This window comes from Portunus trituberculatus, chromosome 50 (genome assembly GCF_017591435.1).
Source record: "Portunus trituberculatus isolate SZX2019 chromosome 50, ASM1759143v1, whole genome shotgun sequence".
Classification (NCBI taxonomy): domain Eukaryota; kingdom Metazoa; phylum Arthropoda; class Malacostraca; order Decapoda; family Portunidae; genus Portunus; species Portunus trituberculatus.
This window is the reverse complement of record NC_059304.1, coordinates 25,739,206-25,759,265: the sequence shown is the minus strand read 5'-3', so window position 1 is coordinate 25,759,265 and position 20,060 is coordinate 25,739,206. Positions and strand designations below refer to the sequence as shown.

General features: G+C 38.5%; 1 protein-coding gene across 4 annotated transcripts in view; it reads right to left on the bottom strand.

Annotated features, from left to right (window-relative positions):
- LOC123500100 (guanine nucleotide exchange factor subunit Rich-like) overlaps positions 1 to 20,060 on the bottom strand; it is a 303,302-nt gene that overhangs the window by 67,675 nt on the left and 215,567 nt on the right. For all 4 annotated transcript variants that reach the window (XR_006673172.1, XM_045248758.1, XM_045248759.1 and 1 more), the window contains 3 exons: positions 9,870 to 10,112; positions 9,050 to 9,248; positions 8,166 to 8,254 (listed from right to left, as the gene is read on the bottom strand). Coding sequence is in view for 3 of the 4 variants with exons in the window: in XM_045248758.1 (XP_045104693.1) it covers positions 8,166 to 8,254; positions 9,050 to 9,248; positions 9,870 to 10,112 (531 nt within the window). In the remaining variant the exon portion in view is untranslated. The remainder of the gene's footprint in view (positions 1 to 8,165; positions 8,255 to 9,049; positions 9,249 to 9,869; positions 10,113 to 20,060) is intronic.

Below are 20,060 nucleotides of genomic sequence, written 5' to 3'. Positions count from 1 at the left end.
TAATCTTTCATGTGGCACTTTATCAAACGGCTGTTTTAAATCCAAATACATACAGTCAATCCATCCCTCTCTCACTTGTACTATTAAATCCAAATAAATACAGTCAATCCATCCCTCTCTCACTTGTACTCTATCAACTATTCTAGAGTAGAAACTCAATAAATTTGTTACACATGACTGACCTTTTCTAAAACCAAATTGGCTATTCGATAATAATTTGTTGTCTTCAAGAAACTCGATCCATTGTTTCTTTATTACTCTTTCACACATCTTGCATATTACACTAGTTAGTGATACCAGTCTGTAATTTAAAGGTTCTTCCTTCCTTCCGCTCTTATATAAGGGAACCACCTCAGCTCTTTTCCATTCTACTGGTACTGTTCCATTTCCTATTGAGCATTTTATGATGCTGTATATAGGACTTACTAGTTCTTCTCTACATTCTTTTAATATTCTGCCTGAGACTTCATCTGGTCCCACTGCCTTCTCTTTATCTAATTCTGTCATCAACTCTTTTATTTCAAGTTTGGTTACTTTAATCTCTTTCATATGGACAGTCTCTCTATTACCCTGTGGTCTTTTAAATTTGGATTCCTTAGTAAAGACTTCATGAAATTTACTATTTAACAGTTCTGCCATACTTTTTGGGTCTTCCACCATCCCGTTCTCTCCTTTTAACATTTCTTTTGTTTCTTTTTGCCTTATTTTTCCATTTATGAATCTGTAGAACAATTTTGGTTGTTCCTTACATTTTTCGACAATGTCCTTTTCATAGTTCCTTTCTTCTTCCTTCCTAACCCTAGCATATTCATTTCTCACTGCTTTGAAGTTTTCCTTATTTTCTGGATTTCTATTTCTCCTCCACCTTTTCCATGCTCCATCTCTTTTCTCCTTTGCCCTAGCACACTTTGCATTAAACCAGTCTTTCTTTCCTTCTTCTTTAGGTCTATATTTCGGAACATATTCCCTGACTCCTGTTTTGTATATTTCCAAAAATAAGTTATATCTCTCTTGCACCCTCTCTGAGTTTTCCATCTCCTCCCATCTTCTCAGTATCAACCTTTCTGTTGTTTAATCGATCTCCTTTGTATGATTCGTCTCTATCTTCCTTTCCCTCTTCTATATCCATTTCTAATATTACATGGTCACTCTTTCCCAATGGGCACTTATATCTAATATTATCGTTCATTTGTATACCCCTTGTAAAAACTAGGTCCAATCTTGCCGGCTCATCGTTTCCTCTGAATCTTGTGTTTTCCTTTACTCTTTGGACATTCATATTATCTATCATTAGGTTCAGGAATCCATCTCCCCAGGCATCTTCCCCCATACCACTTTCATAATTTTACTTCGTCAAATCACCCTCTGCCACGTGGAGCATTTCCCATGAGATGTCACTGTCGCTCAGTAGCTGTCAGTTGCTGGATCGTTCTCGGGCTGATCGGACGTTGTTTCTTCGCCGTCTTCCACGAGTGTTTTCGGCGTCAGCAATTCCCACACAGGTACATGGCCTTATACTCAGGTGGATCTATGGTATGGGTTGGGCCTACCATAGGGCATTGGTATGGGTTGGGCCTGCCAATTTGCCAAGTGTGATAGTGGGCTTACACAGGCTTTCGGCTTGTTCTGGTGCAGGTCGGACGACATGTCGGAGCCGGAGCACCGCAGCCCAGCCACCTGAGGTTCCCTGCTTTTCCGCTGGTAGGCGGAGTACCACCAGATCTCCCAGGGCTAGAGAGACGTCTTCCCGTGCTCCCAGTGGGAGCTCCAGTGGTTCCCCTGTGGGCGGCAGGAGGGCCTCGGTCGCCGCTACAGTAACAACTACTGCGTCGGCGCAAGGATCATGCTCGGCCCCAGGTTTCCCACACGGGCTGAATTGCAAGAGCCTCCTGGCAAGTGGTTGTAGATGAATTGGCTCGCTTAAATGGGGTTGTTGCAAAATTGTCGGCTAACCGGGATCCTCCGCCACCTCAACAAGTGAACTTCCAGGCGAGCACTTGGGCCTGCAGCAGCCAGTTTCGCCCGAGGCGTTTTCTTTAGGGACTCCAGCAGTGAGGACGGGGAAGTTAGGGACCTTCCTCCGGGCAGCAGTGTTTTGCTGCAGGCTGCTAAGGATTTCGGGCCCTGTGACACGGTTTCTGAGGACATTGACCCACAAGTGGCGGCCATGGTAAATTGTTGGTTTGAGAAGGGGCTGCAAGAGGAAGACCACAAGGCGATTGTGGAGGACCCGGTCACCAGGCGTCCTAACAATTGCACTGCGCTTGTTCCTGTTGAGTGCAACCAGCAGATTCTGGGCGCTTTGAAAACGGAAGCACGGAGGACAGACTCCCGACTCAAAGGCGTAAGTTCAGACATTGTTTCAGCTGGTTCTATTCTTACCAAGTCCCTAGTAGTGCTTGACAAGTTGGTGCAGGAGCTTGGGAACTCCGTGATTGCTCAGGAAGTAGGTAAGCTCAATGGTGTTTTGGCGCTGCTTGGACATGCCAATCATAATAACAACCTGGCGAGGCGGTTCGTGATGAAACGTGAACTTAACCAGAAATATGTGCACTTATGTTCTGACAAAGTTCCCATGACAAAGTTTTTGTTTGGGGACGATGTGTCACAATCAGCTAAACAGATTGAGGACATGGAGAAGCTGCGCACCAAGATCACTCCCAAGAAGAGTACTTTTGCATGGAAGTCTTCCAGTGGCAGGCCCAGGAGCTTCTGGGGTAGGTCCTCTTTTCGGAGCCATGCCACTCGGTTCCAGCCCTCGCCATGCAGCGGTGGGGTTACCGTGGGGCCAGCGGCAGTTCTTGGCACGTCAGGACACGGAGCCAAAAAACGCCAAAGGTCGGGGTCACCAGAGGCCCCGACCGTGAGTGAGGTTAGTACCCCTTTGTAGCAGGCAGGTTACATTACTTTGTACATGAGTGGCAGGCTGTTACAAGTGACCCAGTTATCTTGGACATGGTGCAGCATTGTCACCTAGATATTAATGTTGATGATGTTAGACACTTATTTTCTCGGGAATTAACATATAAATTCAGGTTAGAAGAACAAGCTCTGGTTGATGAGGAGATCAGGAAACTTTTGGACCTTCATGTTATTGTTCCTACACAGAGGATGGCAGAACAAATTATTTCCCCCATTTTTTTGAGACCGAAAAAAGATGGTGGGTATAGGATGGTGTTAAACTTAAAGGAGCTTAACAAACATATTCCATACAAGCACTTTAAGATGGATAACTTTGAACAAGCCATAAGATTGATTAGCAGGGGACTACCTAGCTTCAGTAAACCTTAGACATGCATATTACACTGTAAAGATTGCAGAGGAACAACAAAAAATTTTGTGTTTTCAGTGGAGGAACAATATTTACCAATTTACTTGTCTGCCTAACGGTATTTCTGAAGGGCCTAGAATTTTCACAAAATTAATGAAACCAGTATTTGCTGCATTGAGAGGAATGGGCTACTCTATCACCAGTTTCATTGATGACACACTGATTTGTAATAAGTCTAAAGCTGGATGTATTGCTTGTGTAACTGATACTATTGACTTGTTGCACAGATTGGGATTTTGTATTAATGTACCAAAGTCAGTGTTGCAGCCCACTCAGTCAATTGAATATTTGGGGAACATCATTGACACTAATTCTATGACTGTTTCTTTACCGGAACGACGGATTCTGAAACTCACTCAAGCTTGTCAGAAACTTAAGAACAAAAGTCATGACAAGATTAGAGAAGTGGCTAGGTTACAGGTCTTTTGGTTGCTGCCTTTCCAGCAGTGGAATTGGGAAAATTGCACTACAGACAATTAGAGGCAGCTAAAATTGCGGCTTTACAGTGTGCTCAAGGTAATTTTGACAGTTGCATGAAAATTACAGAGGGTATGCGGACAGACCTTCAATGGTGGCTCGAAAACACATCAACACAGGTTAGGAGAATTTTTCGTCCTGGTACTGATATTGACATTTACACTGATGCTTCCAACACAGGTTGGGGGGGACACGTGAATGCTCAGTCTATTTCTGGTACTTGGTCTCTAGCTGAAAGATTATTGCACATTAATGTTTTGGAGCTCAAAGCTATTTTGTTGGTGTTGCAAGGTTTTACACCACTTCTTTCAGGAAACACATTAAAGTTTATTGTGATAACACCACTGCAATGACCTATGTGAATGAAATGGGTGGTACTAAATCTCTCACTTGCAATGACATTGCTATCCAGATCTGGGATTGGTGCCTCAGTTCCAATGCTTGGATCACTTGTTCACATATTCCGGGCAAGGAAAACACTTTGGCAGACATGGCCTCGCGCTTGGTGAGCGACAGGCATGAATGGAAGCTTGATCCACGTATTTTCCAACAATTGTGTAAAGTGTTTGGTACACCAACTATTGATTTGTTTGCCTCTAGGATAAATAACCAGGTACCTTCATATTGCTCATGGAGACCAGACCCAGGGCAATGCATGTGGATGCATTCTCTTTAAATTGGGCAAGATTCAAACTTTCTTACATTTTTCCTCCATTTTCGCTAATTGCTAGATGCCTGCAGAAGTTGAAAGCCGAAGGAGCCAGAGTGTGGATGGTTGTTCCCCTGTGGCAGTCCCAACCATGGATGGGCACGTTGCTCGGGATGCTCATCGATTACCCGCGCCTCATATCGCAGAAAACTGCGGTGCTTGTACACCATCATCAGGGAAGATCACCCGATCATGCGCAACACACATCTGATGGCGTGCCTTCTGTCAGGAGCACTTACGAGCACGGAGTTTCTGAGGACGGTGCAAACATCATCTTGGCTTCTTGGAAACCAGGCACCGAGAAACAATACCGCCCGCACCTTAAGCGCTGGGCACAATTTTGTGTTAGAGGGAACGTTAGTGCCTGTAATCCCACTGTCGCGGACATTATAAATTTTTTGTCTGAAACTTTTAACAGGAATGTGGGTTATGAAACACTCAATACGGCCAGAAGTGCTCTCTCCTCTTTGGGCATTGTGGTGGATGGCTGTAGAGCGGGTAACCACCCTTTGGTCATCAGGTTCATGAGGGGTGTATTTAATTTCGTCCACCCATACCTAGATACACTGCAACATGGGACGTTCAACCAGTCCTGCGGAATTGAAATCCATGTACCCCTTGCATACTCTAACCCTTAGGGATTTAACTTTAAAACTGGTTATGCTGATGGCTCTAACCCAGGCTGCACGTGTACAAACTTTACATCTGTTAGTTACCACTGGCATTAGCATAGGAGAGGACTTTATTTCAGTTCGATTCTGGGGTCACATTAAGCAGTGTAGGCCCTCCTTTAATATTCGTTCAATTAAATTTCAAGCTTATTCCAGGGACACTAGTTTATGTGTTTGCGATACCTTACAGCATTACCTCGCAAGAACGGCGGAGATCAGACGGGACCTTTCCCGAGAGGATGCTGAACTTCTCCTCAGCTACGTCAGACCACACAAGTCGGTCACTAAGGACACCATTGCCCGTTGGGTTAAGGCGATGCTTAAAAGATCAGGTGTTGACACTACTACATTTACTGCTGGTAGTGTTAGGTCAGCGGCAGTGTCAAAGGCAAAGGCTATGTCAGTGCCTATTACTACTATTATGGCCAAAGCCGGCTGGACTCGGCCAGTACTTTTGCTAAGTTTTATGACAAGCAAATTGTCCCACAACTAGATTCATTTCAGGAGGCTGTACTTGTGTAAATTATTGTAATATTGTTCCATTTCTTTGGGTTATTAATGGTTTGGAGATATGAGCATAGCGTGAGATTCACTGCCATTATGCACAGGTTTGCATAGGGGACTGAAAACTAGAAGCTTTGGTTTTTTCTACATTATGTGATATGTTGGTTTAAGTTTCTACTGTTCTGACATTTATGTAATATGTGAATCTTCAACTTTTGCTCAATGAAGTTTCAGGTTGTGAAATTGTGTTTTTTTTTTTTGGACCCTTTTGTCCACTTTTTCTTGGGGACATTTATTATGGCACGACACCCACATGGCTTCAAAGCCTCATGGGAAATGCTCCACGTGGCAGAGGGTGATTTGATAAGTAAAATTAAGAAGTATCGAGACTTACCTCTGGTTAGTTGAAGTATGCTTAGAATTTTATGAGTCAAATCACCCCTGCCGTCGTGGAGATTTCACATGCCCTCCTCTTCCGCCCTGTTTTATCTTGATGTACAAGGCTTGTACTTTTGATCAGTTTGTTATTTAGTGTCATGTGGGTGTTCGTGGCTACAAAGTCTGACAGCTACTGAGCGACAGCGACATCTCATGTGAAATCTCCACGACGGCAGGGGTGATTTGACTCATAAAATTCTAAGCATACTTCAACTAACCAGAGGTAAGTCTCGTATACTTCTTAATTTTCCCAGTCCACCTCCTTACAGTTGAAATCTCTTACTAATATCACTTTTCTCCTTTCTTTAATGATTCTCATTAGACTCATTATTGTGTCATCTATCATGTCTTTATATTCTTCATTGGTCCATGAATTTGTTTTTGGTGGCACATATGTTCCAATGATTGTTAACTCTTTTTCATTAATATGTATCTTAATATACAGCAATTCTACTTTTCCTTCCCCACACTCCACTTGGTTTACCACCATCTCTTTCCTCAACATCATCATGACACCTCCTCCTCCTTTACCCACTCTGTCTCTCCTCCATATATTATACCTATTATCTATGTCTATTTTTATTGCCTCATTTAACTTTGTTTCAGCCAGGCATACAATATCTGGTTCTTCTTTCTTTATGTAATCTCTTAATTCTAATTTACTAGATAAAACCCCCTCTATGTTCGTATACATCATTTTTAATCTCTTGTTCTTATCATTTTTAGTTAAACTTGCTCTATTTTTTTCTCTTCCTTCTCTTTTATATACCATTTCCTTATCCTGTCTCCTAGAATTCTCCAAAAAAATGCCTTCTTCTCCTCCTCTGACCTTTCATTATTTTTTTCCACCAGTTCGTTGTGTCTCTTCCTTTCTTCCTCATTTCTACTTTTCTTTATATATATATATATATATATATATATATATATATATATATATATATATATATATATATATATATATATATATATATATATATCTCCTTGCAACCTTCTGCTTCTCTGTTGTTCTATATAGTATTTCTTCTGTTGCTGCTTGTGAATTTAGTAGTACCTTAATTGGTGTCACTGTTCCTTCTTGATATGGTCCCATTCTGTGAATTTCTTCTACTTCCTCTTCTAAGTTCTGTCTTTCCTCGTCATTTAGATTCTTTAGTAAGTTTTTAACTGATTTCATTTCCTCTTTTTCCCTTCTTGGTCTATATTTTACATTTTTTTTTCTTTCAGGCCAAAAAATAATTACACTTTTTTTTCTGCAATTTCCCTTACTAGATTTTCTTTTTTCTTAAGGACTCTTTCTATATTTCAGGACATATTCCCTGACTCCTGTTTTGTATATTTCCAAAAATAAATTAAATATCTCTTGCACTGTCTCTGAGTTTTCCATCTCCTCCCAGTTAACGTATTTGAAGTAGTTCTTTAGATTCTCAATATTAGCCTTTCTGTAATTTAATCAGTCTCCTTTGTATGATTCGTCTCTATCTTCCTTTCCCTGTTCTATATCCATTTCTAATATTACATGGTCACTCCTTCCCAATGGACACTTATATCTTATATCATCGTTCATTTGTATACCCCTTGTAAAAACTAGGTCCAATCTCGCCAGCTTGTCGTTTCCTCTGAATCTTGTGTTTTCTTTACTCTTTGGTCCATCATATTGTCTATCATTAGGTTCAAGAATCTTTCTCCCCAGGCTTCTTCCCCCATACCACTTTCATAATTTTCCCAGTCCACTTCTTTACAGTTGAAATCTCCTACTAATATCACTTTTCTCCTTTCTTTAATGATTCTCGTTAGACTCCTTATTGTGTCATCTATCATGTCTTTATATTCTTGATTGGTCCATGAATTTATTTTTGGTGGCACATATGTTACAATAATTGTAACATTATCTGTTACTACATATGCATACAACAGGTAAGAAACTGTTGTTATGCCATGTTGGACTGGAGAAAGTCAGGGAAAGTGTGAGAAAGAAAATGGAAAAATTATGGAATATATGAATAAAGGAATGGAATGGGCATTTGAGAAGGCTTACCTTAGGTACTGTGATGGAGAGGCCATGCATCCTTTCTTCTACCAGAGCAACCTTCTCCCCTTGGATGCCCATGCCCCTTGCCACTGACACTGTCCAAAATATAGTCGTTAGTCAAAGGCACAGTACAGTCTAATGACTATGGCCATTAGATTTAACAAGGCTTTCTATAATGAATACAAAGATACAACTGAAACTGCACAGAACTACATGTATATCAGTGACAGATCCACAGGGGGGCTGAAGGGCCTGAAGCCCCCCCAAATTTTTTATTATTACATAAAATTTATAATATTACATAAAAATAGCTCTCCATATGACTTATACATGCCTTCAAGATTGGTGTGTTTAAAAAATTTCTTGGGACTTACACTGACCTTCCCTCCCAAACCCACCCACTGATAAGGCTCACCACAAAGGGATACCGTAATTCAGGTTAGTAACCACCGAAAAATTTTATCCTGGATCTACCACTCATATATATATATATATATATATATATATATATATATATATATATATATATATATATATATATATATATATATAAACCATATATGACTCCTAATAAGATGCTTCATAATATATAAAGAACAACCTTTAAAGTACTTAAAAACATAATTAGCAAATGAGATACCACAAGATGGCTGAAAACAACACTCAAAAAACTATCCCAGTAATACAACTTTTATGTCATGTTAAAAATAATAAATACCAATAAAGTCACTCAAATTCTCTGTACAGTACAAGATTAAGAAAATATAAACACTTTTGTTGAAAATGTCATTAGGACATGAAAATAAATAAAAATATGACTCTCAAAATATGCATCACAGCCATTCACAAAATCAACATGAATGGAAAGGTTCATGCTGAATGAGCCAAACCTGAATAGCGGCGAATCTGTGATGAGGGAACAGATGGGTAGGGCCACGAAAAGTCCCGGTGGACCTGTTTAAGGGAAGCCACAAAATCGTCGACACGTGATGCTCGGTTACGCTCTCTCCTGAGCCACGACACCAATGGAAAGTCCAAATGGGCAGCCATTGTCCCTAGATCCCTTAGACGACCTCCAAGCAGAAGTTTCTGTTAATGAATAGAGATACTTACATAAGAAACAAGTCCATTAGCTAACAACGTTAGCTAATGAACAGCAACCATCCTGACGAAGCAACCATCCTGACAAGTTATTTTTAGTCTAAAGACATACCATGTTCAGGCAATGGCAAGACACAACTTATGGACACTGAGATGAAAGCACTACAACACCCTTGGACTATTTCAGTTTTCTTTTTCCTTATAAAGAAAATAGAACAAAAACTATTCTACACCTTCCTTGTAAGGTATTAACCTTTGCAGAAGCAAGGTGAAATATGTGTAAGGTTTTGTGCTGTATTAGAAGTTTCTAAAAATGAAAGAGCTTGGTACAAAAGGAAACTATATTTTGCTCTCTATAATTATTTCTTTATAGTCACATAAATTCAAGTAACTATAAAGAAATACCATAGTAAAATAACAACAGAAAAATACTGCCAGGATTAAAAGCATGGTAAATCAAGATACATTACAATATAGTGTTTAGATGATGCTGACCATCTCCTGAATTATACCAGCTAGTGAATACTGAAAATTTGACAGTTTGGGTCCTCTCCTATCATAGTCATCATAACCTACATGGAGAGTATACAAACTACACAGTTGGCTGACCTTTGCATGTCTCTGAAGGATTACATCAAGGAAGAACTCTTCAGCAGTAGATACTTCCCTGCTCAGAGAACTACTGGAACGTTTTCGAGTGGGACCTGCAGCTTGGCTTGGTCTTGTAATGTCAGGAAGAACTTTGGCTGAATCAGAGGTGGTTCTCACCACAGACTGGTGGTTGGTTGGACCGTTTTCACCCACAGCCACTTTTGGGGCTGAAGCTGATGAGAAGGAACGTCCTCGCAACACCTGGTCAGACAAAGACCACTCATTACGACTATTAGGCAAGTGAGATATCAGTCCATTGAAAATTCTAAATAAGACTGACAGGCTACAACAAAGAGAGAGAGAGAGAGAGAGAGAGAGAGAGAGAGAGAGAGAGAGAGAGAGAGAGAGAGAGAGAGAGAGAGAGAGAGAGAGAGAGAGAGAGAGAGAGAGAGAGAGAGAGAGAGAGAGAGAGAGAGAGACTTTCACAATTATATTAGTTCAAGTCATTTACACACTTACAATATTCTAGATTCATTAAAAAATATCAAAATTTTAGGATTATAATTACATATATGGCACTGCAAATATTTTAAGCCTATCTATGATTTTAAAACTTGAGACAATATCAAATTCATTATTATTAATGAAAGGCACAACTTCTTGTATATACATATGCCACACATTTCCCTGCATTAGCAATATACCACACATCTTCATCCATTAGCAATTTATATGTATAATAGATCCTTATGAATGGTTACAAACTTACCACAACAGCATAAGCAAAGCTGGCAACAGAAACCCAATACATGATCCTTGACAATGATTCCTTAGGCATAACAGAAAAAGTATGAAATCACACACACACACACACACACACACACACACACACACACACACACACACACATTTCAAGATCGCATAGTAAAAAGCTGAGAAAGGGAAGATGTCTGAGAGATATTAAAAAATATAGTTTCCATGAGATGTATTGAGACGTGGAACAGTTTAGATGAAGAAGTAGTGTCTGCAACGAGTGTGCACACTTTTAAAGTAAGACTGGATAAGTGTAGATATGGAGACGGGGCCACACGAGCATAAAGCCCAGGCCCTGTAAAACTACAACTAGGTAAATACAACTAGGTAAATATACACACACACACACACACACACACACACACACACACACACACACACACACACACACACACACACACATTATTTTGGAGAATTCTAGGAGACAGGATAAGGAAATGGTATACAAAAGAGAAGGAAGAGAAAAAAAATGGAGCAAGTTTAACTAAGAATGATAAGAACAAGAGATTAAAAATGATGTATACAAACATAGATGGAATTTTATCTAGTAAATTAGAATCAAGAGATTACATAAAGAAGAACCAGATATTGTATGCCTGTTGGAAACAAAGTTAAATGAGGCAATAAAAATAGACATATATAAAAGGTATAATATATGGAGGAGAGACACATTGAGTAAAGGAGGAGGAGGAGTCATGATGATGTTAAAGAAGGAGATAGTAGTAAATCAAGTGGAATTTGGGGAAGGAAAATCAGAAATACTGTATATTAAGATACATATTAAAAAGGAGTTAACAATCATTGGAACATATGTGCCACCAAAAACAAATTCATGGACTAACCAAGAATATAAAGACATGATAAATGACACAATAAGGAGTCTAACGAGAATCGTTAAAGAAAGGAGAAAAATTATACTGGTAGGAGATTTCAACTGTAAGGAGGTGGACAGGGATAATTATGAAAGTGGTATGGGGGAAGATGCCTGGGGAGAAAGATTCCTGAACCTAATGATAGATAATTTGATGGTCCAAAGAGTAAAGGAAAACACAAGATTCAGAGGAAACGATGAGCCGGTGAGATTGGACCTAGTTTTTTACAAGGGATATACAAATTAACGATGATATAAGATATAAGTGCCCATTGGGAAAGAGTGACCATATAATATTAGAAATGGATATAGAAGAAGGAAAGGAAGATAGAGATGAATCATACAAAAGAGACCGATTAAATTACAGAAAGGCTGATATTGAGAACCTCAAGAGCTATTTTAAAAACGTAAACTGGGAGTAGATGGAAAACTCAGAAACGGTTCAAGAGAAATATAACTAATTTTTGGAAATATACAAAACAGGAGTCAGGGAATATGTCCCGAAATATAGACCTAAAGAAGAAGGAAAGAAAGATTGGTTTAATGTAAGGTGTGCTAGGGCAAAGGAGAAACGAGATGGAGCATGGAAAAGGTGGAAAAGAAACAGAAATCCAGAAAATAAGGAAAATTTCAAAACAGCAAGAAATGAATATGTTAAGGTGAGAAAGGAAGAAGAAAGGAACTATGAAAAGGATATTGTCGAAAAATGTAAGGAATAACCAAAATTGTTCTACAGATTCATAAATGGAAAAATAAGACAAAAAGAAACAATAAAAAGGTTAAAAGGAGAGAATGGAATGGTGGAAGACCCAAAAAGTATGGCAGAACTGTTAAATAGTAAATTTCATGAGGTCTTTACTAAGGAATCTAAATTTGAAAGACCACAGGGTAATAGAGAGAGTGTCCATATGAAAGAGATTAAAGTAACCAAGCTTGAAATAAAAAAAGTTGATGACGGAACTAGATGAGGAAAAGGCAATGGGACCAGATTAAGTCTCAGACAGAATACTGAAAGAATGTAGGGAAGAACTAGCAAGTCCAATATACAGCATCATAAAATGCTCAATTGAAAATGGAACAGTGCCAGTGGAGAGGAAAAGAGCTGAGGTGATTCCTATATATAAGAGCGGAAGGAAGGAAGAACCTTTAAATTACAGACCGGTATCACTTACTAGTGTAATATGCAAGATGTGTGAAAAAGTAATAAAGAAGCAATGGATTGAGTTTCTTGAAGACAACAAAATATTATCAAATAGCCAATTTGGTTTTAGAAAAGGTTGGTCATGTGTAACAAATTTATTGAGTTCCTACTCTAGAATAGTTGATAAAGTACAAGAGAGAGAGGGATGGATTGACTGTATTTATTTAGATTTAGAAAAGGTGTTTGATAAAGTGCCACATGAAAGATTACTATAAAAGTTAGAGAAGGGTGGCTTAAAAGGAAGCACACTGAGATGGATGAAAAATTACTTGAGAGGGAGAGAAATAAGGACGGCAGTTAAAGATATGAAGTCCAGGTTGAGAGCAGTAGACAGCGGAGTGCCACAGGGGTCAGTATTGGCGCCAATACTTTTTCTCGTATATATAAACGATATGCCAGAGGGAGTGAACAGCTACATAAATCTGTTTGCGGACGATGCGAAATTGTGCAGAGTCATTAAAAAAAAAGAGGATTGTGAAATACTACAAGAAGACTAAAACAAGATCTGGAAATGGAGCAAAAAATGGGAGATGGAATTCAATGTGGACAAAAGCCATGTCATGGAAATGGGAAAAAGTGAAAGATGACCAATGAGAATCTATAAGATGGGAGATGGAGTAGAACTAGGAAAAGTAAAAAAGGAAAAGGACTTGGGAGTGACAATGGAAGAAAACAATGAACTGGTAAGCCATATTGATAGAATTTTCAGAGAGACGTATAATTTGCTAAGGAATATTGGATTAGCATTTCACTATATGGACAAAGAAACGATGAAGAAATTGATAAGTACTAAAATAAGACCTAGATTGGAATATGCAGGAGTTGTGTGGACCCCCCCATAAAAGAAACACATAAGGAAATTGGAGAGACTACAAAAAATGGCTACAAGAATGGTTCCAGAATTTAAAGGGATGACATATGAGAAGAGACTAAAAGCTATGGATCTAGCAACCCTGGAACAGAGAGGAGAGAGGGGATCTGATACAAGTTTATAAATTGATTAACGGAATGGATCAAGTGGATAATGAGAAACTAATCCTGAGAGAAGAATATGCCATTAGAAGCACAAGATCGCATAGTAAGAAACTGAGGAAGGGAAGATGTCTGAGAGATGTTAAAAAATTTAGTTTCCATAAAGATGTGTTGAGACTTGGAACAGTTTGAGTGAGGAAGTGGTGTCAGCAAAGAGTGTACATAGTTTTCAAGAAAAATTGGATAAGTGTAGATATGGAGACGGGGCCACACGAGCATAAAGCCCAGGCCCTGTAAAACTACAACTAGGTAAATACAAGTAGGTAAATACACACAACTCCACACACTAAAGGATAGTAAAGATCAGTTGTTAGAACCAATTTGGGAAATGGTTACCAGCTCATTAAAAGAAGGGAGACTACCACTGAAATGGAGGAAATCCTAACATAATCCTAATATTCAAAGGAGAAAGGTGAACTGGGCCATTAAATTACAGACCGGTGTCACTTACAAGTGTTGTGGGCAAGACATGTGAAATTGTTATCAAAGAAATATGGATTAAATATCTAGAAAAAGAAAAGTTATATCGAACAGACATTTGGGTTCGGGACAGGAAGGTCATGTGTGTCAAATTTATTATGTTTCTACTCAATAGTAGCAGAAGAACTGGAGAGCAGAGATGGATGGGTGGACACGGTATACCTAGACATAAAAAAGGCTTTCGATAAAGTTTCACATTACAAACTACTTTGGAAGTTGGAGAACATAAGAGGACTGAGAAGAGAAATATTAGATTGGATAATGGATTACTTGAAGGACAGAGAGGTAAGAACTGTGATCAGGGATATTTTTATTTATTTATTTATTTTTTTACGTTGAGACCTATAGCGCCTGTAGGCACTGTTCAGCTTCTGTCCATTAGTGGCGCAGGCAATTCTATTTATAGTGGTACCCATATTAGGGCCCATATCACCACCTACGCTCATCTTAGGTTAACCACCGAGAACCTAGGTATCATGGTGACATGTAGGTAACTTTAAGCCACTCGACAAAATGGCAATGTTTAAGGTTGTATGTGGTGGGATTCGAACCTACGCATGGACATCTGCCCGATCCCATGCTCACCACTTTATCCACTATGCCACCGCCTGGAGTAAAGTAACAAGTGGAGTGCCACAGATATCAGTGTTAGCCCCCATTATGTTCCAGGTATATACAGTATGGAGTGACCAGCTATATTAATTTGTTTGCTGATGATGCAAAATTGTAAAGAGTAATCAAGACCCGAGAAGACTGTTTGCTGCTGCAGGAACATATAGACAAACTTTGAGTGGAATAAGAGGTGGAAGTTAGAATTCAATGCCAAGAAATGTCACGTAATGGAATTAGGAAAGAGTAAGAGAAGACCAGTATGGAATTATTTGATGGGAGAAACAAATAATGTAGACTAAAAAGGAAAAAGATCAGGGAGTGGTTGTACAAGAAATTAAAAAAACACATAAGTAAAATGTTTGGAGCATCATATAAAATGTTGACTAATATTAGAAAGGCATTTCAATACATAGATAAGGATATCATGAAAAAAATTATAACGAATGATATGTGCAAAGTTGGAATATGCAGTAGTGGTGTGATCACTGAGCTTGAAAAAGGATATAAGATTCAGAGGACAGCTACAAAGATGGTGCCAGAAATAAAGGACCTAACATATGAAGAAAGGCTGAAGGAAATGGGCTTGCCAATCTTACAAGATAGAACAGAAAGAGGAGACATTATAGCATTGTATAAAATAGTTAATGGCATTGAAAAGAGAGACAACCAAGAATTGGTGCTGGTGACAGAAGAAGCTGGAAGGACAATAGGACATGCTAAGATTAGGAAGAGACAGTATGTGAATGATATTTAAAAAAACAGTTTTCCACATAGAACAGTGGAAAAGCGGAATGCATTAAATGATGTTGCAGCACATGATGTGCACAGCTTTAAAGAAAAATTAGGCAAGTGGAGATATGGAGACAGGACACAATGAAATCTGCTCAAATCCCATACAATTAGGTAAATACACACACACACACACACACACACACACACACACACACACACACACACACACACACACACATCTTTCCTGCAAAGATGTGTTGAGACTTGGAACAGTTTGAGTGAGGAAGTGGTGTCAGCAAAGAGTGTACATAGTTTTAAAGAAAAATTGGATAAGTGTAGATATGGAGACGGGATCACACGAGCATAAAGCCCAGGTCCTGTAAAACTACAACTAGGTAAATACAACTAGGTAAATACACCTGGTAGCTCAGTGGTTAGAGCGCTGGCTTCACAAGCCAGAGGATCGGGGTTCGATTCCCTGGCCGAGTGGAGATATTTGGGTGTGTCTCCTTTCACGTGTAGCCCCTGTTCACCTAGCAGTGAGTAGGTACGGGATGTAAATCGGGGAGTTGTGACCTTCTTGTCCCGGTGTGTGGTGTGTGCCTGGTCTTAGGCCTATCCGAAGATCGGAAATAATGAGCTCTGAGCTCGTTCCATACGGTAACGTCTGGCTGTCTCGTCAGAGACTGCAGCAGATCAAACAGTGAAAAACACACACATGGAGATGGAGTAGAACTGGAGAAAGTAAAAAAGGAAAAGGATTTGGGAGTGACGATACAAGAAAATAAACAACCGGCAAGCCATATTGATAGAATTTTCAGAGAGACATACAATTTGCTAAGGAATATTGGAATAGCATTTCACTACATGGACAAAGAAATGATGAAGAAACTGATAAGTACTATAATAAGACCCAGATTGGAATATGCAGGAGTAGTGTGGACCCCTCACAAAAAGAAACACATAAGGAAGCTGGAGAGACTACAAAAACTGGCTACAAGAATGGTCCCAGAACTTGAAGGGATGACATATGAGGAGAAACTAAAGGCTATGGATCTTCCAACATTGAAGCAGAGAAGGGAGAGAGGAGATCTCATACAAGTTTATAAATTGATAAACGGAATGAACCAAGTGGACAATGAGTATCTGATCCTGAGAGAAGAATATGCCAGTCGAAGCACAAGATCACTTAGTAAGAAGCTGAGGAAGGGAAGATGTGTAAGAGATATTAAAAAGTATAGTTTCCCGCAAAGATGTGTTGAGACGTGGAACAGTTTGAATGAAGAAGTAGTGTCTGCAATGAGTGTGCATAGTTTTAAAGTATGATTGGATAAGTGTAGATATGGAGACGGGGCCACACGAGCATAAAGCCCAGGCCCTGTAAAACTACAACTAGGTAAATACACACACACACACACAAGGAAGAGGAAAGAGTACAAGACGTGATTAAAAAAGAAGTACAGCCATGGAGAATCCAAGATAAGAAAGACAAGGAATCATTTCAGGAAGTATTTCAAGAACAGTTAAAAGAAAGAGATGAGAATATGACAAACAAAATTATAGGAGTCCTTAAGAAAAAAGAAAATTTATTAAGAGAAATTGCAGAAAAAAGAAGTGTAATTATTTTTGGCCTGAAAGAAAAAAAAAGTTAAACATAGACCAAGAAGGGAAAAACACGAAATGAAATCAGTAAAAGACTTACTAAAAAATCTAAATGATGAGGATAGACAGAACTTAGACGAGGAAGTAGAAGAAATCCATAGAATGGGACCATATCAAGAAGGAACAGTGAGACCAATTAAGATACTACTAAAATCACAAGCAGCAACAGAAGAAATACTATATAGAATGACAAAACTCAGAGAAACAGAAGGTTGCAAAGATATATATATATATATATATATATATATATATATATATATATATATATATATATATATATATATATATATAAACGACATGCCAGAGGGAGTAAACAGCTACATAAATCTGTTTGCAAACAATGCGAAACTGTGCAGAGTCATAAAACAAAAAGAGGATTGTGCAATACTGCAAGTAGACCTAAATAAGATCTGGAAATGGAGTAAGAAGTGGGAAATGGAATTCAATGTGGACAAAAGCCATGCCATGGAAATGGGAAAAAGTGAAAGACGACCAGTGGGATTCTATAAGATGGGAGATGGAGTAGAACTGGAGAAAGTAAAAAAGGAAAAGGACTTGGGAGTGACGATGGAAGAAAACAATTAAACAGTAAGCCATATTGATAGAATTTTCAGAGAGACATATAATTTACTAAGGAATATTGGATTAGCATTTCACTATATGGACAAAGAAATGATGAAGAAATTGATAAGTACTAAAATAAGACCCAGATTGGAATATGCAGGAGTTGTGTGGACCCCCAATAAAAAGAAACACTTAAGGAAATTGGAGAGACTACAAAAAATGGTTACAAGACTGGCTGCAGAATCAAAAGGGATGACATGTGAGGAGAGACTAAAAGCTATGGATCTACCAACCCTGGAACAAAGAAGAGAGAGAGGGGATCTGATACAAGTTTATAAATTGATTAATGGAATGGATCAAGTGGATAATGAGAAACTAATCCTGAGAGAAGAATATGACACTAGAAGCACAAAATTGCATAGTAAAAAACTGAGGAAGGGAAGATGTCTGAGAAATGTTAAAAAATATAGTTTCCCGCAAAGATGTGTTGAGACTTGGAACAATTTGAGTGAGTAAGTGGTGTCAGCAACGAGTGTGCATAGTTTTAAAGAAAAATTGGATAAGTGTAGATATGGAGACGAGGCCACACGAGTATAAAGCCCATGCCCTGTAAAACTACAACTAGGTAAATACACACACTAATCCTGAGAGAAGAATATGACATTCGAAGCACAAGATCGCATAGTAAAAAGCTGAGAAAGGGAAGATGTCTGAGAGATGTTAAAAAATATAGTTTCCCACAAAGATGTGTTGAGACGTGGAACAGTTTGAGTGAAGAAGTGGTGTCAGCAATGAGTGTGCATAGTTTTAAAGAAAAATGGATAAGTGTAGATAAAGAGACAGGGCCACATGAGCATAATGCCCAGGCCCTGTAAAACTACAACTAGGTAAATACACACATACCTATAAACACATTAGCAACCACCAAAATTAACTAGAAATGTGTTACAAGGAAATAGGGCTGTGTATCAGTGCAAGGTCCTGCCTCCATACAGTATAAAAAAAATAATGAACAAATAAATAAAAATAATAAATAAATAAATAAATAACAAAAATAAAAACAGATAAAACAGCCATAAAACTACAGCCATGGTTTTCACTTTGTATGACAGTGAGTAGTAGGTGCATTGATCACTGTTTCAGGGATTTAGTGATGATATGAATAGGGAACTGCAAGTAAAAATGAAGATTAGAAAAATTAACGTAATCAAGAGTAGTCTAAGTGACCTGATAGAAAGAGTGATAAACTTGGAAAAAATGCAACATTATTCACAAGAGGAAAATAAAATAAAGTATTGAAAACACAGTGTGCAGAGTTAAGAAAAAAGGTAGAAGAAGGTAGAGAGTTAGTAATGAAACAGATACAGGAAGTTATAGAAATGAAAGGTGAACATCTAGAATGGAAAAAGGAAAGGAAGGAAGAAAAGTTGGTTTTAAAGAAGTCATGGAAACACAAATGAAAGAAAAGGTAGACCTAACTCAAGAGATAGTGAAGGTAATCAAACAAAAAGTATTGATAGTATGGAATAATGTGGACAAGAAAAAAAGTATAGCTATCTTTGGTTTGAATGAAGAAAGGAAACCTGTAAAATCAAAGAGGGAGAAAGAACATAAAAAAAAAAGTAGCTGAGGATGTGGTAAGAAGTGTTCAGGGAGAAGGTGAGGACTGGATATGGAAAGCAGAGGAAGTACACAGACTAGGAAAACATACAGAGAGAGGAAGGAGCCCACAGAAAGTTAAGTTTAAAGCACAAACAACAGCAGCTGACATGATATCATATGCATGGAGACTGGACAAGACAGAATAACACAAGAAAATTAGAATAAAACAGAACATGATTAAGAAGGAGAGGCAAAGGAAAAAAAAAATGAGAACAGATCAAACGAAGAGAAGAAGTTTTACTGGAAGGTCAAGGACAAGGATGAGGAAGGTAGCTGGCAAGAAAAGAACAACAGGAGTCAGTAATGTCAATAGAAACATTATATGGTCAGTAGCATACACAAACATAAATTAAATGATATCAATATTACAGGAAGTTGATAATTATACTAAGATAAAGCAGCCAGACATCATGGGTATTACAAAAACTAAACAAAATGAGCCAGCAGAAACTATAAGAATTTGAGATGGAAATTATAATATGTGGTTAAGATCTAGAAATTGTCAGAAAGGAGAAGTGATGTTACTGACCAAGAAGATTATAACAATGGAAAATGTGGAAATGGAAGAAGGTATGAAGGA